This window comes from Lepus europaeus, chromosome 2, assembly GCF_033115175.1.
Source record: "Lepus europaeus isolate LE1 chromosome 2, mLepTim1.pri, whole genome shotgun sequence".
NCBI classification, from domain to species: Eukaryota; Metazoa; Chordata; class Mammalia; order Lagomorpha; family Leporidae; genus Lepus; species Lepus europaeus.
Genome location: NC_084828.1, coordinates 155,048,084 through 155,061,410, shown reverse-complemented (window position 1 = coordinate 155,061,410; position 13,327 = coordinate 155,048,084). Strand labels below are relative to the sequence as shown.

At 39.3% G+C, this 13,327-nt stretch overlaps 1 protein-coding gene across 1 annotated transcript in view; it reads right to left on the bottom strand.

The window, feature by feature from the left end:
• KCNH8 (potassium voltage-gated channel subfamily H member 8) overlaps nt 1-13,327 on the bottom strand; it is a 445,135-nt gene that overhangs the window by 89,498 nt on the left and 342,310 nt on the right. Inside the window, exons 9-11 of the mRNA XM_062179144.1 lie at nt 12,878-13,077; nt 11,481-11,730; nt 5,588-5,802 (exon numbers count right to left, since the gene is read on the bottom strand). Coding sequence (XP_062035128.1) covers nt 5,588-5,802; nt 11,481-11,730; nt 12,878-13,077 — 665 coding nt within the window. The remainder of the gene's footprint in view (nt 1-5,587; nt 5,803-11,480; nt 11,731-12,877; nt 13,078-13,327) is intronic.

Below are 13,327 nucleotides of genomic sequence, written 5' to 3'. Positions count from 1 at the left end.
AGGAAGTTCAGATAGAACTAGCCCTGAAGGTAAAGGTAGTTATAAAGCTGGAATACATAAATAACTGTTTAATGGCATTTTGAGAGCAGTCAACTCAGGTTAAACCTAGAAGAGCTGTAAATCTTGAATAAAGGGAGAAACAATAATGTGATCAGTATACTTAGCTCAGTCTTTTGTCAGAGGGCACTTGCTATTTCATTGTAAGGTGGTATTTTACCCCAGGTAGCTTAAAACTATCAGGTATCACAGAGAGTAACTAGACAGTCTAGACAGTCAACCAATTTTGAAATAAAATAAAGACCAAAAAGCACTTTAAGAAGCAGTCAAAATTCAGAATTAATAGTCATTTCATTGTAAGGTGGTATTGAGTAGACTAATAGGAGGAAGTTTTATTGGCTAAGCAGCCAGAGGATGAAGTCCACACAAACCAAAAGATGTGGGATTTGAGTATAGTCCAACAGAAGTACCTGCATTAATGTTCCCATGGAGACATGAGCCAACACCTAACTTGAGCGTGCACGAGAATTCCCAGGAAGCTTAGAAGAAAACACTAGCAAGTGGTCTAAATTACAGAAAAGAGATTTCCACAATAATAGGGAATTCAAGCCCTGCCAAATAGGAAAGCACTTGGTGAATGTATGAGGGTTTAGCTGAGATTCCAGAAAAACTGTTTTAGGAGTAAAAACTGCCCCCAGGATTAGGGAAAAAACTGAACTAGAACAGTTTCACAAACCTTACAATGAACTAAGGACAGGATAAACATGTACTTGTCATACTTGGCCTGGCTGCCAAAGGAAAGTGTTACTCTTCTTAGAGGAAAATGTCATAAACAATCCTTCATAAACACCATCTAAACAAAATTATGGGCCGGCGCCGATGGCTTAACAGGCTAATCCTCCACCTTGTGGCACCGGCACACTGGGTTCTAGTCCCGGTTGGGGCGCCGGATTCTATCCCGGTTGCCCCTCTTCCAGGCCAGCTCTCTGCTATGGCAGTGGAGGATGGCCCAAGTCCTTGGGCCCTGCACCCGCATGGGAGACCAGGAGAAGCACCTGGCTCCTGGCTTCGGATCAGCGAGATGCGCCGGCCGCAGCGGCCATTGGAGGATGAACCAACGGCAAAAAGGAAGACCTTTCTCTCTGTCTCTCTCTCTCTGTCACTATCCGCTCTGCCTGTCAAAAAAAAATTATGATACCTGCTTTTAAAATAGGTTGAAATGAGAGATAGAGACAGTGATAGATGATAGGTAGGTAGGTAGGTAGATAGATAGATCATAGAAAGAAGAGAGGGAGAGAGAATAATTTCTATCAAAGATAAGGTCTGTTATCCACATGCAGAAGAATGAAAATAAATCCCTATGGCACTGTATACATTAAAATCAACTCAGAATGGATAAAAGTCTTAAATGTAAGACCTTATGTTGCAAAATTCTAGAAAAAAACATGAAAAAATCCCCATGACACTGGCCTAGGCAATGACACTTTTACAAATGATGCCAAAAGCAGAGGCAGCAAAAGCAAAATTCTACAAATTGTATTACATTAAATTAAAAAGCCCTTTACACCACAGGAAACAATCAAAAGAGTAAAGAGACAACATAAAGGACGGAAGAAAATGGAGCTGGAGTTGTGGTGTAGCTGCCATCCCATATGAGCACTGGTTCTTGTCCCAGCTGCTCTACTTCTGATCCAGCTCCCTGCTAATGGCCTGGGAAAGCACTAGAAGATGGCCAAAGTGTTTGGGCCCTTGCCACCTTTGTGGGAGATCCAGATAATGCTCCTGGCTTCTAGTGTCAGTCTGCTCCAGCACTGCCTATTGAGGCCATCTGGGGAGTGAACCAACAGATGGAACACCTCTCTTTCCCTCCCTCCCCTCCCCCACTCTCTCTCTCTCTCTCTCTCTCTCTCTCTGTAGTTCTCACTTTCAAAATACAAAAACAATTTTCAAAAATGGGAGAAAATATTTGCAAACCACACATATAATAAGGATTAATATCCATGATACATAAGAAACTCAAATATTTCAGTAGTAAGAAAACAAAATGGCCAGTTTAAAATTGGTTAAAAAACTTAATGCATATTTCTTTAAGAAAAAAGAGACAGAAAAGGTGTACAGGTAGATAAAGAGGTGCTCAAAATTAATCCTTAGGAAAACGCAAAGTCAGAATGTGATATCATTTCAAGCCTATTACCTATTATCAAAAAGATGAAAGATAAGTGTTGGTAAGAATGAAGAGACTGGTTGATGGCAATTCAAATTAGTGTAGGTTCTATAGAAAATACCATGATGGTTCCTCAAAAAATCACAACTTGAACATCCCTGTGTTCATAAGAGCATATTAGCATGTGCACAATAGCCAAGATATGGAGTCAACCTAAATCTTCATCAACAGCGGAGTAGACAAAGAAAATGCACTGGAATGCTATTATGTCTTTTAAAAAGAAGTAAATCATGGCAGTTATGAAGCATGGATGAACATGTAGGATATTATGATAAGTGAAATAAACTGGCCAGAAAAATACAAATACTTCACAATATCCCTTATATGTAGAATCTTAAAAAAGTCAAACTCATGGAAGCAGAGACTAGAATGGTGGCTACCCAGGGTTGGGGTGGGGACTGGGAGGATTGAAGAAATGCTGATCAAAGGATATGAAATTTTAGTTAGGAAGAATGAGTTCAAGAAATCTATTGCATAACATGATTGCTATGATTAATAACAATTTATAAAAAAAGTTCAAAATAGAAAATAATTGTATATCATATACTTTAAGAATGGTAATCTATTTTTTTTGGCAGTGAGAGAGAGAGACAGAGAGAAAGGTCTTCCTTCCATTGGTTCACCCCCAAAATGGCCACTATGGCCGGCGCGCTGCGCAGATTCGAAGCCAGGAGCCAGGTGCTTCCTCCTGGTCTCCCATGCAGGTGCAGGGCCCAAACACTTGGGCCATCCTCCACTGCCTTCCTGGGCTACAGCAGAGAGCTGGACTGGAAGAGGAGCAACTGGGACAGAATCCAGCGCCCCAACCGGGACTAGAACCCAAGGAGGTGGAGGATTAGCCAAGTGAGCTGCGGCGCTGGCCAAAAATGGTAATCTTGTTAAAGTTAAAACTATAATGGTAGTTAGCAGAAACTGGAGCAGGGAATGGAGATGGAGGGGGAAAGGTTGATTAACAGGAACTGAGTTATAGCTAGAATGGAATAAGACATTCTGATATTCTGTTGTACAGTAAGATGACTAAAGATACAGGCCTGTATATTTCCCTACACAAAGAAAATAACTACCAGATAGGATTTTGGGCGATTTTGCCATATAGAAATGTTAAGTGTTTGATACTTTAGATATATTTACCCTGATTGGACAATACACAATGCATACATGATGTACACATGTATTGAAACATCACACATGGTACTACACAAATAAAATTAAAAAGAAAAACACTAAGAGTGGATTTTAAGTGCTGACACAAGAAATATCTAAGAATGTGAAGAAAATGTATGTGAATTATCTTAATTCAATCACTATACAGTGTACACTCTTCAAAATAATCTCACATATCACAAATTATTTTAAAAAGATAAAGATTCTTAAAACATGTTGGATAACAAGAAAACAGAGATTGAGATCTAGTATTTTTCACTCTTCCACGCTGAGTAACAGTGGCTCTTTTCTGTCTTTCCACATTTCTTCCACTTGATTGCTGCTATCCCCTAACTCACTTGAAAAATGGTTGTCATTTTATGCTGTCATGGCAAGCACAAAGTACACCTGTGGTTTAAAAATCCAATCTACTGAATGAAAGACATGGAAGTGATTTCAAGAAGAGACAACCTATTTAATGAAAAAAAAAAACACAGGCTTTCAAATCAAACGCTGCCTCAGCCATCTGTTTTTGTGACGATTTACAGGTGACTTAACCATTCCAAATCCTACTTTTCTCATCCACAGAAACAGAATAACACTTACCTTAATAGTTTTAAGCAATACATGAGATATTTTATACAAGTGAAGTATGTAGAACACAACAGGTTGCCAATAAATGGTGGTGCCTCCGCTGTTGTTGGCATCACCAACAGAGAGAGACACACATGCAAAACTGGTAATCTCGAGCTTCAGAATGGTGGGATCTCATTCATGTTTTTAATGCGATTTAATATTCTCAATCAAAATGAAAGAATATACAATTTGTTTTTTAAATTTAAGTGGAAAATATTAATGACCAACAAAAATATCTATACAACATGTATTAGTCAATACTATAGCTTTTTAAATCCCTAAAGAGAGGAGAGGCATTTGTTGCAGCAGTTAGGATGCTTCTTGTGATATCCACATCACATATCAGATGACCAGGGTTCCAGTTTCAGTTCTGCTTCTAAATATAGCTTCCTACAGGTGATAGCTCAAGCACTTGGGTCCTTGTCATTCATGTGGGACATGAGGATTGAGAACCAGGCTTCTGACTTCAGCCTGGAATTTGGGGAGTGAGCCAGGAGATGGATGATCCCTACCTCTGTGTTTGTCTGTCTCTCTGCCTTTCAAATGAAAATAAATAAATAAAATTTCTTTTTAAAAATTCCCTAAAAATTAACTGTTGCAAATATCTGGAACAAAGCCCAAAGTAGTGGAGCAAGGATGCGATTGTTACACAATGCTGTGTGCGTGTTCTGGCTTGCCTTTCAGTAATCCGTCCTATTAAATTATTTGTTTCTCTGACACATATAATGAAGCTGTGTTCATGATCAGCTTAATCATAGGATGCAGTATAGTACATATTTTGACAGGAAAGCTGTTTATATCAATTGAAACAAGTAGCAAGTATATAATTTCATAAAATGTTCATTATCCATTCAGTTTGACAATCCTAGGCTTGAATAGTTTTATGTAGTCATATTTGAAATATTATTTTGCATGCTATTTGTTTTAAAGCAAAAAAGATTATTTTTAAGCAAAATCCATGATAAGAAATTGGATAAGTGATCAATCACAAGCTAGTAAACTCTGAATTATATACTTTATCTGGAAATCACTAAATTTTAGTGAAATCACACATCTCTAGCTAAATCATTAAAATTGATTCTAGTTATAAGCACATGAAAATAAACAGGAAAGAACTGAATTCACTGAAGTCATCCATAAGTAATATTTTTCCTAGAATTATGGTAACAAATGCTAAGTTTGGCTTCTAGCTAATTATTTAACCACTCAACTGGTGGCTGAATAATCATGCCTCATATGAACATATTAATAGACTGTTATTTATTTTAATTCTTTATTTGAATGGCAGAGAGAGACAGATATATTCCACCCACAGGTCTACTCTACAAATGTCTGCCATAGCCAGGAATAGGCCAGGCCAAACCTGGAGCCGGAATTCCATCCATGTCTCCCATGTAGATGGCAGGGACCCAAGTACCTAATTATTTCCTGCTGCCTCCCGGGGTGGGGCTAGGATATAGAATGCAGACATTCCAAGCAGCATCGTAACTGCTGTACAAAATTCCCACCCTCCCCAGAGACTTCAAATGCAGTCATGACATCTCCCTGTGTTCTCAGATCTCCATGCTAATTAGGAATGAGACTTACATCACTCTCATGACCTTCCCGGAGGTTGTACGTGAGATCGTGCTGGATGTCTTCCACAAATTTGTGAGCATATTCTGGGTAAAGGTCGAGCACTTCAAAGAGTCCTTTGAGGATGATGCACTGGAGATCACAGTAGGTTAAAGCCTTTACATCTGCATTGGTCTTGATCACTTGGTCCTTAATTGATAAATTGGCTCCAATTAAGTCCCCTTTCCCTAAAAAACATTTTTAAAAGACACATAATTTTTAAAGAAAATAAAAGCAAGGTTGGGACTGGTAACTTCCTTTGACTTCAGGCCTTCCTTTCCCTGAGATTACACTGAAAAGAGAGGAAGAACCTTTATTTTGCACAAGGCAGTAGTGAATTGTGGGGTTCAGCAATTCTATTCAGGGCAGTAGCCAGGAGGGCTTTCAGTGCATAGAGAATGTGTAGCAGCATCTTGCATCCCACTCTCCAATTAGGACAACCCATAGTATCTTCAGACACTGCCACAGGTCCCCTCAACACTCTCCCTGGTTGAGAACATTCACGAGAGGACAAAGCCAGGAGCCTCAGGGCTAGGAATTGTAGGTTAGAGATGGGCTCCAGATGGACTCCTCACAGGACTCAGTAAATGGATTCTGACAAATCAATGGATTTTTTTATAATTGCCTTAATCACTCAAGGGAAATAATAATGGCTCAGATTTTTCTGAGAGGGAAAATGGCTCTGTGCTTCTGAGGTAAATCATTTGTCTCTGACACATCTCTGAGGTAAATCATTTTTCTCTCTCACCATCAAGAATTCTGTGAATTATTTTGATTTGGCACTTTGAACAATAGCACAAGCATGCACTGTCAAGCTTGCTAACATAATCAGTCCTTTTATTTACCTCTAATCATGTTCACAAGACAGGAAGGTGACATGGGAGGAAGAGCCCTCCTTCCCTCATTGAGTGAATTTGGGGAGGAAGGGGAAGTTGTTCGACATTATGGACCATGAATCTACTACAGAAAATACACACACAACTCACAGCTGAAATGCCCTGTGACACTGTAAAACCTCCATTTTCTCCATCAAAGTAACAAGTGAATAAATAAGCACTCTGAGGTCCTCACTTGTGACACTAGACTCAAACTCTGTGCCCCATCCCACCTCCAGCTCCCCATGATTTATTTTTGTCTGCAATGCTTCTGCCTCACAGTTTTAGGCTGTATTTCACCTGTTTCAGAACAAGTTTGCTGATCAGATAATATTGGACAATTTAATGAGTTCAAATTGACAGGAAAGTGAGCATAACTGAAAGTGCTAATATGAAGATGACTCAGACTTTGGATTTCTTTTTGTCACAGTCATTAATTCAGCAGCCATGGGAAACTTATAACCATTTAATTCATTTTTAAAGATTATTTTATTTATTTGAAAGGCGGAGTGACAGAGAAAGAGAGGGAGAGACATAAAGAGGTGGTCTATTTGCTGGTTCACTCCCCAGATGGCCGCAAGGGTCAGGGCTGGGCCAGGCCAAAGCCAGGAGCACAGAGTTGCATCCTTGTCCCCCGCATGGATGGCAGAGGTCCATGTACTTGGGTCATCACCTGCTACCTTTCCAGGTGCATTAGCAGGGAGTTGGGTCAGAAGCAGAGCAACCAGTCTGGAACCAGTGCTTGGACAGGGGATGCCAGTGATGCAGGCGACTACTTAATATGTCACACCACGAAGCTGGCACCTAGAATAGCTTCAATGTTGTCAGACTTTCACACTTTGTGTTTCCAATGGCATGGCTATTTCAGTGACAATGACACTAGCCATGAAAATAGCACCAACATCTTGCCAAACTTGGCATCTAGAATGAATTCCAGTTTACGTATTTACTCAATGAATACTTGCGGAACACTCCCTATGTGTTGGCCTTGTGTGGAGCCTTGGCAAGCAGACACTGCAACTTACAACATGCTGCTCACTCTCACTGATTTTACTCTGGTAGGTTTCTCACTGTCTACATTTAGGACATTGAGTTAGGTTTCCCAGTCTGAATCTCAGCAACCTTACTTCTAAAAGAAGTGACAAACCCATGACCCTTTATGGTCACCATTTTCCAGAATTGTACTGTTGATCTTTGCTAGTCAGTTATTTTTCCACTGTGGGGAAATAAAGGTAAGGATGCATCTATAAAACTCCATGTTAGAGCTATAGCATGTGTTTAATTTTCATTTGACAGACGGATCCTATCTGTCAAAGTGCATTTGTTCATGCTTTGTCATGTTCTTAAAGTAATTAGGATAAAATTGGTGGAGACAACACAAAAACACAGATGTAAAACTAAGATCTACAAGGCAAACAAATTCTATCCCTATACAAATTCCTACCTCTATGACATCTCCAGGTATCACATTAAGAAACATCTTCACGCATTGACAGGGCAACATAGTTATTTGAATAAGTTGGTAGTTTGACAGCTGTTTGATGACACTTCTTCTTCACTGTATAATAATTCAGTTCATTGGCAGAGAACATATATTAAATATCTATAGATCAAATGTGAAGCCATGTGCTTGAATTTATCATTGTCAGAATGGATTTCAATTAGCCCCAAATGACAATATCACCATGGGGGAAATAAAATAGTTTATCTTATTAATGACTAAGAGAAAATGTTAATAATTTACTATCTGTAGTTGGATTTAGTCCCAGTGCCACATACCAGAGTTTACAATGGTCATATGGCAATTTGTATGTAAATTACTTTCAATATAGACACAATAGAAGCAAAAACATTAAAATGTTAATCATGGAAATTTATGGAGGAAGTTGGGGGCTACATGCAGAAAGCAATGCATTAAATCTTTCATCTGTTAGTAGATTTTTTAAAATAACAAGAAAATCCAATTGAATCATGTTCTATAAGCAATGGCAGTTACAGAGAAGTCAGTAAGCTTAATTTTTATGATCCAATGTCATGGATAATGTTTTCATATTCCATTTCTAAAATCCTTGCTAGTCGCAAACTTTAAAAATCCACCAGAACCATGGGAAACAACCCATATTACATTAATTTAAATTTATGTGTTATTTTGTTTTCATGTATATTAAGCCACAAGGTTCTGAAAAAAGGGCTAAATGTCCTGTTAAAAGTGGGTGTTGGGGCCAGCGCCATGGCTTAACAGGCTAATCCTCTGCCTTGCGGCGCCGGCACACCAGGTTCTAGACCCGGTTGGGGTGCCGGATTCTATCCCGGTTGCCCCTCTTCCAGGCCAACTCTCTGCTATGGCCTGGGAAGGCAGTGGAGGATGGCGCAAGTCCTTGGGCCCTGCACCCGCATGGGAGACCAGGAGAAGCACCTGGCTCCTGGCTTCGGATCAGCACAATGCGCCGGCCGCAGCGGCCATTGGAGGGTGAACCAATGGCAAAAAGGAAGACCTTTCTCTCTGTCTCTCTCTCTTACTATCCACTCTGCCTGTCAAAAAAAAAGTGGGTGTTGGAGCCAGCATTATGGCTCAGCAGGCTAAGCCACCACTTGGCATCACGAGCATCTCATATGAGCGCAAGTTCAAATCTGGCTGTTCCACTTCCAATCCAGCTCCCTGCAAGTACCTGGGCCCCTGCCACCCTCCTAGGGGACCTGGATGGAACTTCAGGCTCCTGGCTTTGGTCTGGCCCAGCCTCAGCTGTTGCAGCTATTTGGTGAGTGAATCAGTGGCTGGAAGATCTCTCTTGCTTTGTATATATATGTATGTGTGTGTGAGTGTGTGTGTGTGTGTGTGTGTATATATATATATATATATATATATATACCTGCCTTTCAAAAATAATTATTTTTTAAAAAAAGTAGGTTGTTTCAACAGGCAGACTATAAAACTTATAGTGGTACTAAAGAAACCTGCAGAAAAATATTTTTATGATCAAAGTTATTTTGTGACAAATCAGAAATAATTGTCAACTCTAATTTAGAATCATAAATTATAGGATCTCTGGTCTTTAACATCACAAAGTTAAGAAAAAAGGCAGGATTATTAAATTCTATGCATATAAGGAAACACACATGCTCGGACACACACTAGAAGCCTTATTCTAATATTGACAATGACCTGAGCAAGTTGACAGTAAACTCTTAGTTTCTATCCCATGCCTTTCTATTAAGAATAACATGCATGGTAATTGAAGAACAGAGCTAAAACTTCGAAAGGCAGGCCCTGTATTTCATCTATTAGTGGTAAATGGAAGACGACACTCAGCAACAAAAGTCACATGACGCTTTCCCCACTCAGTGACTCCATCTTGTCACCATTAAGGAAGCACAATCTTACTACTCTTAGACAATCCCTAGTCTAGTAGAGTTGCTGTAACAAAATGCTATAAACTAGGTCGTTTATACACAATGAAAAATGGTTTCTCACAGTTCTGGAGGCAGGAAAGATAAAGGCTCTGTCATATTCAGTGTCTGGTGAGGGCCCCTATCATTTCGATGGGGGCTTCCTGCTGCGCCCTGTTGTGTGGAAAGGGCGTGGCAGCCCTCTGGGGCCTCTTTTAAAAGGACACCTCCATCACCCAATCATCTCCCAAGACCCCACCTCTTACACCATCACACTGGTGATGAGGTTTCAACAGATGAATTCTGAGATGATCCAAACTTTCAAAGTTTAACACACAAGCACACACACAGAGATGCACTTAACTAGGTTGCAAGATTCCATTTGGATAATGGACAAAAAACACCCTGTTCATATTAGGGATTTATTAAACGTTAATTCTCTTTTCTCTTTCAAATTATAATCTGTGCAAAAGTTTACCAGCCAGATCCCAGTGATACCAGGACTGCAACGACTTTCTAGAATGGTAGGTACTGGTTAGATGTGGAAGGAGCATTGATTCAGGTCAAGATTCAGGTCAGCTCTGACTTGGGCAAGTGGAGAAAATACTTCCCTCTCTGTCTCTCTGTGCTGTGAAGGCATGCATGAGGCTGTATGTGTAAAAATACTTTGCAAGCAGTTGTTTACATATATCATCTTCACAGAAAAATAAAAATATAAAGTACTGAATTAGCTTCTTCTTATTAATACAAATTATAAATTATATTGGTATTCAAAACATATTCTGAATTCATTACTGCTACTACCATGGCCTATACCCCACCATCTTCTTCATTTCAGTATGATTTTTTTCTTTCCTGCTGCATTTTCAATATATAAGACCATTGCTGATTATTCATAGACCATTAATAATTATTATCAAATAAACAAACAATAGAGAAGTTTCTAAAAGATATTTCCAAAAAATGAATAATTTTCCTTCATTAACTTCCTGTGCAGCCTTTTTTCAGCTGCCTTGGATCCCTCAGTGAGGACTAAAATGTGTTACTATTTAACGTCAACTTTGTGGTATAAACTTTTCACCAATTGCGTAAGTAAAAAGAGCCTACAGTCATTTTGAGAGTGTTAAGTTAGTCATGGCTATGGGAGCTTATTCTTGAAGCATTATCATTTTTGTTCTATTTCTAGCACAGACGAAACTTAATTTTTGTGTCCTTTGATTTGATTCTCCATAAAAATAGAGAAATTTCTTCTTAAAACAGAACAGTTATTTCACCAGGAGGCAGTATACTTTGTGATTAATCATTTAGCTTTAGGAAATCAGTAAAAGTCAAGTTAATTTTCTTACTATATAATTGGGACAAGTCAACTAAGGTGCTAGTATTCTTTTGTAAATTGAGGATAATATGCCATTGGAGACTTTACAAGAATCAAACGACATGTTGAATATAAGTGGCAAATTAAACCCAATGAAGAATAATACCCGGAGCCGACATTTCTATCTGTAATTTTCCTACTCTTACTATCAAGCTTTTTCTCCACATTTTATCTCCTTAATTCATGCTTCAGAGTGAAATTTCACAGAAACTTTTCCATTCAGACTTACCAAGAATCGCCAGCACCATGCTGTCTTTGAGGACTTCCATGGAGCCGGAGCATACAAAGTAGATGGCCTGCAAGGCATCCCCTTGGCGTAGCAGATATTCCCCTGGGGCACAGAAGGAGGTCTTGATGTGCAGAGACAGAGACCTGAGGCAGCCCCGGCTGGCACACTCAAAAAGGGACAACTGTAGTATCTCCTTGTTCAAGTGCATGGTGATGTCAGAACGTAGCTCATCTGGAAAATCTTTCAAAAGCTGTCAGGGAAGATGAAATGGGAAGTCAAATGGGGGTAAATATAGTTTAACTGATTTACTTCAGAAGACAACAGGGATGATCCCCTTTGGTTTGGGCAAAGAGGGTAAGAAAGAGGATATCTATATATGTATATTCCTAAAGACATTTTTCAGTGACAGATTTTCATTTTATGCTAATGAATAATCAGTGGCTGATAAGTCTAGGGCAATTGAACAAATTAATAAAGTACTCTGGAATTGGAAAAAAAACTCATTGTAACTTGCTTCTCAGAAAGACTCTAATTCAAGACTGAATATATGGAATTTGGACTCACTGGTGTTTCCTTTTGAATCAGGATCATACAAAGAAAGGAGAAATCAATCACACTAAAAACATTGGTTATCAAACAGGCAATCAGCCTAATAGTTAAGACTCCTGTGTTCCATCAGAGTGCCGGGATTCAATTCTTGACACTGTTTCCAACTGCAGACTCTAGGAAGCAGAGGTGATGGATCAAGCAATTGGGTCCTACCACCCATGTGGTGAACCTGGACTGAGTTCATGGCTTTTAGGATTGGCTCCAGTCATTGGCCATTTTGGCCATCTGGGGAGTGAATCGGGATAGAATCAATCTCTCTCTGTCTCTCCCTCTTCCCTCTACCATCTCCCAAATAAATAAATAAACACATTGGCTATTGGTTTGGCTGGTGAGTTGTTGTAATATTGGTTAATTTATATGAGGCCTCTTTCACAGTGGTGCTTTAGGGTGTTCTGGATATTAGCAGGTAACATCTTTGCTGGACAATGTTTTAAGTTTAATTTTATCAACTTTAAAAGACACATTTGCCTCGATTCATCCAAGATTACATCATTAAAGTATCATCAGAATTGGTTACATTCTAAAGGGGCAATGAGAATGAAAATAAATCCACCTGACCTACTAAGGTGGACGATTAATGTAAAACATTGTTCAAACCAAAGTGTTGTAAAACACAAACCAAAGCAGATAAAAAAAAGATGGGCTGGGTTTCCCAAGAGATGTAAAAATAATCAGGTAAAGAAGTTGGCAGGTATGTTTTTCACTTCTGATACCTACATTAGACCAACTTGCTTTTACCTTAGAATATGTGCTTTCTGCCTGAAATCATCAATAGAAGTGAACATTACCTCATTTGAATCTATGCCATTGTTGACTGACCAGGTGGTTTGGAAATACTCGAGCATCCTCTGCTTGAGCTGCTGGGGCAAGTGATGGACACGGATGAAGTCTTTCAGATCCTTAGTTCTGGTGTGATAGAGAGACCACCTGGAATACATCCTCTGAATGATTGCCGTGACATTTCCAAACACCAGGGCGTGCATCAGGGCTGGAGAGAACAGCACAGAACAGAACAGGAGGGAAATAAGAGGGACACTTTTTCCTCAACTCTCAATGCATAGTCTGTAAACATTGAATCAGAATAAAGCAAGTTTACGTAGCCACATGGATATGGCTATTTCGGAGTAGTCAATTTATCACAGTGCACTTCCTACAGTAGTCATTTGAATTCAACATTGCCTGATCACAGTAAAAAATATATTTAAAAAAAGACTCAATAAGGAAGTGGACATCTGGCC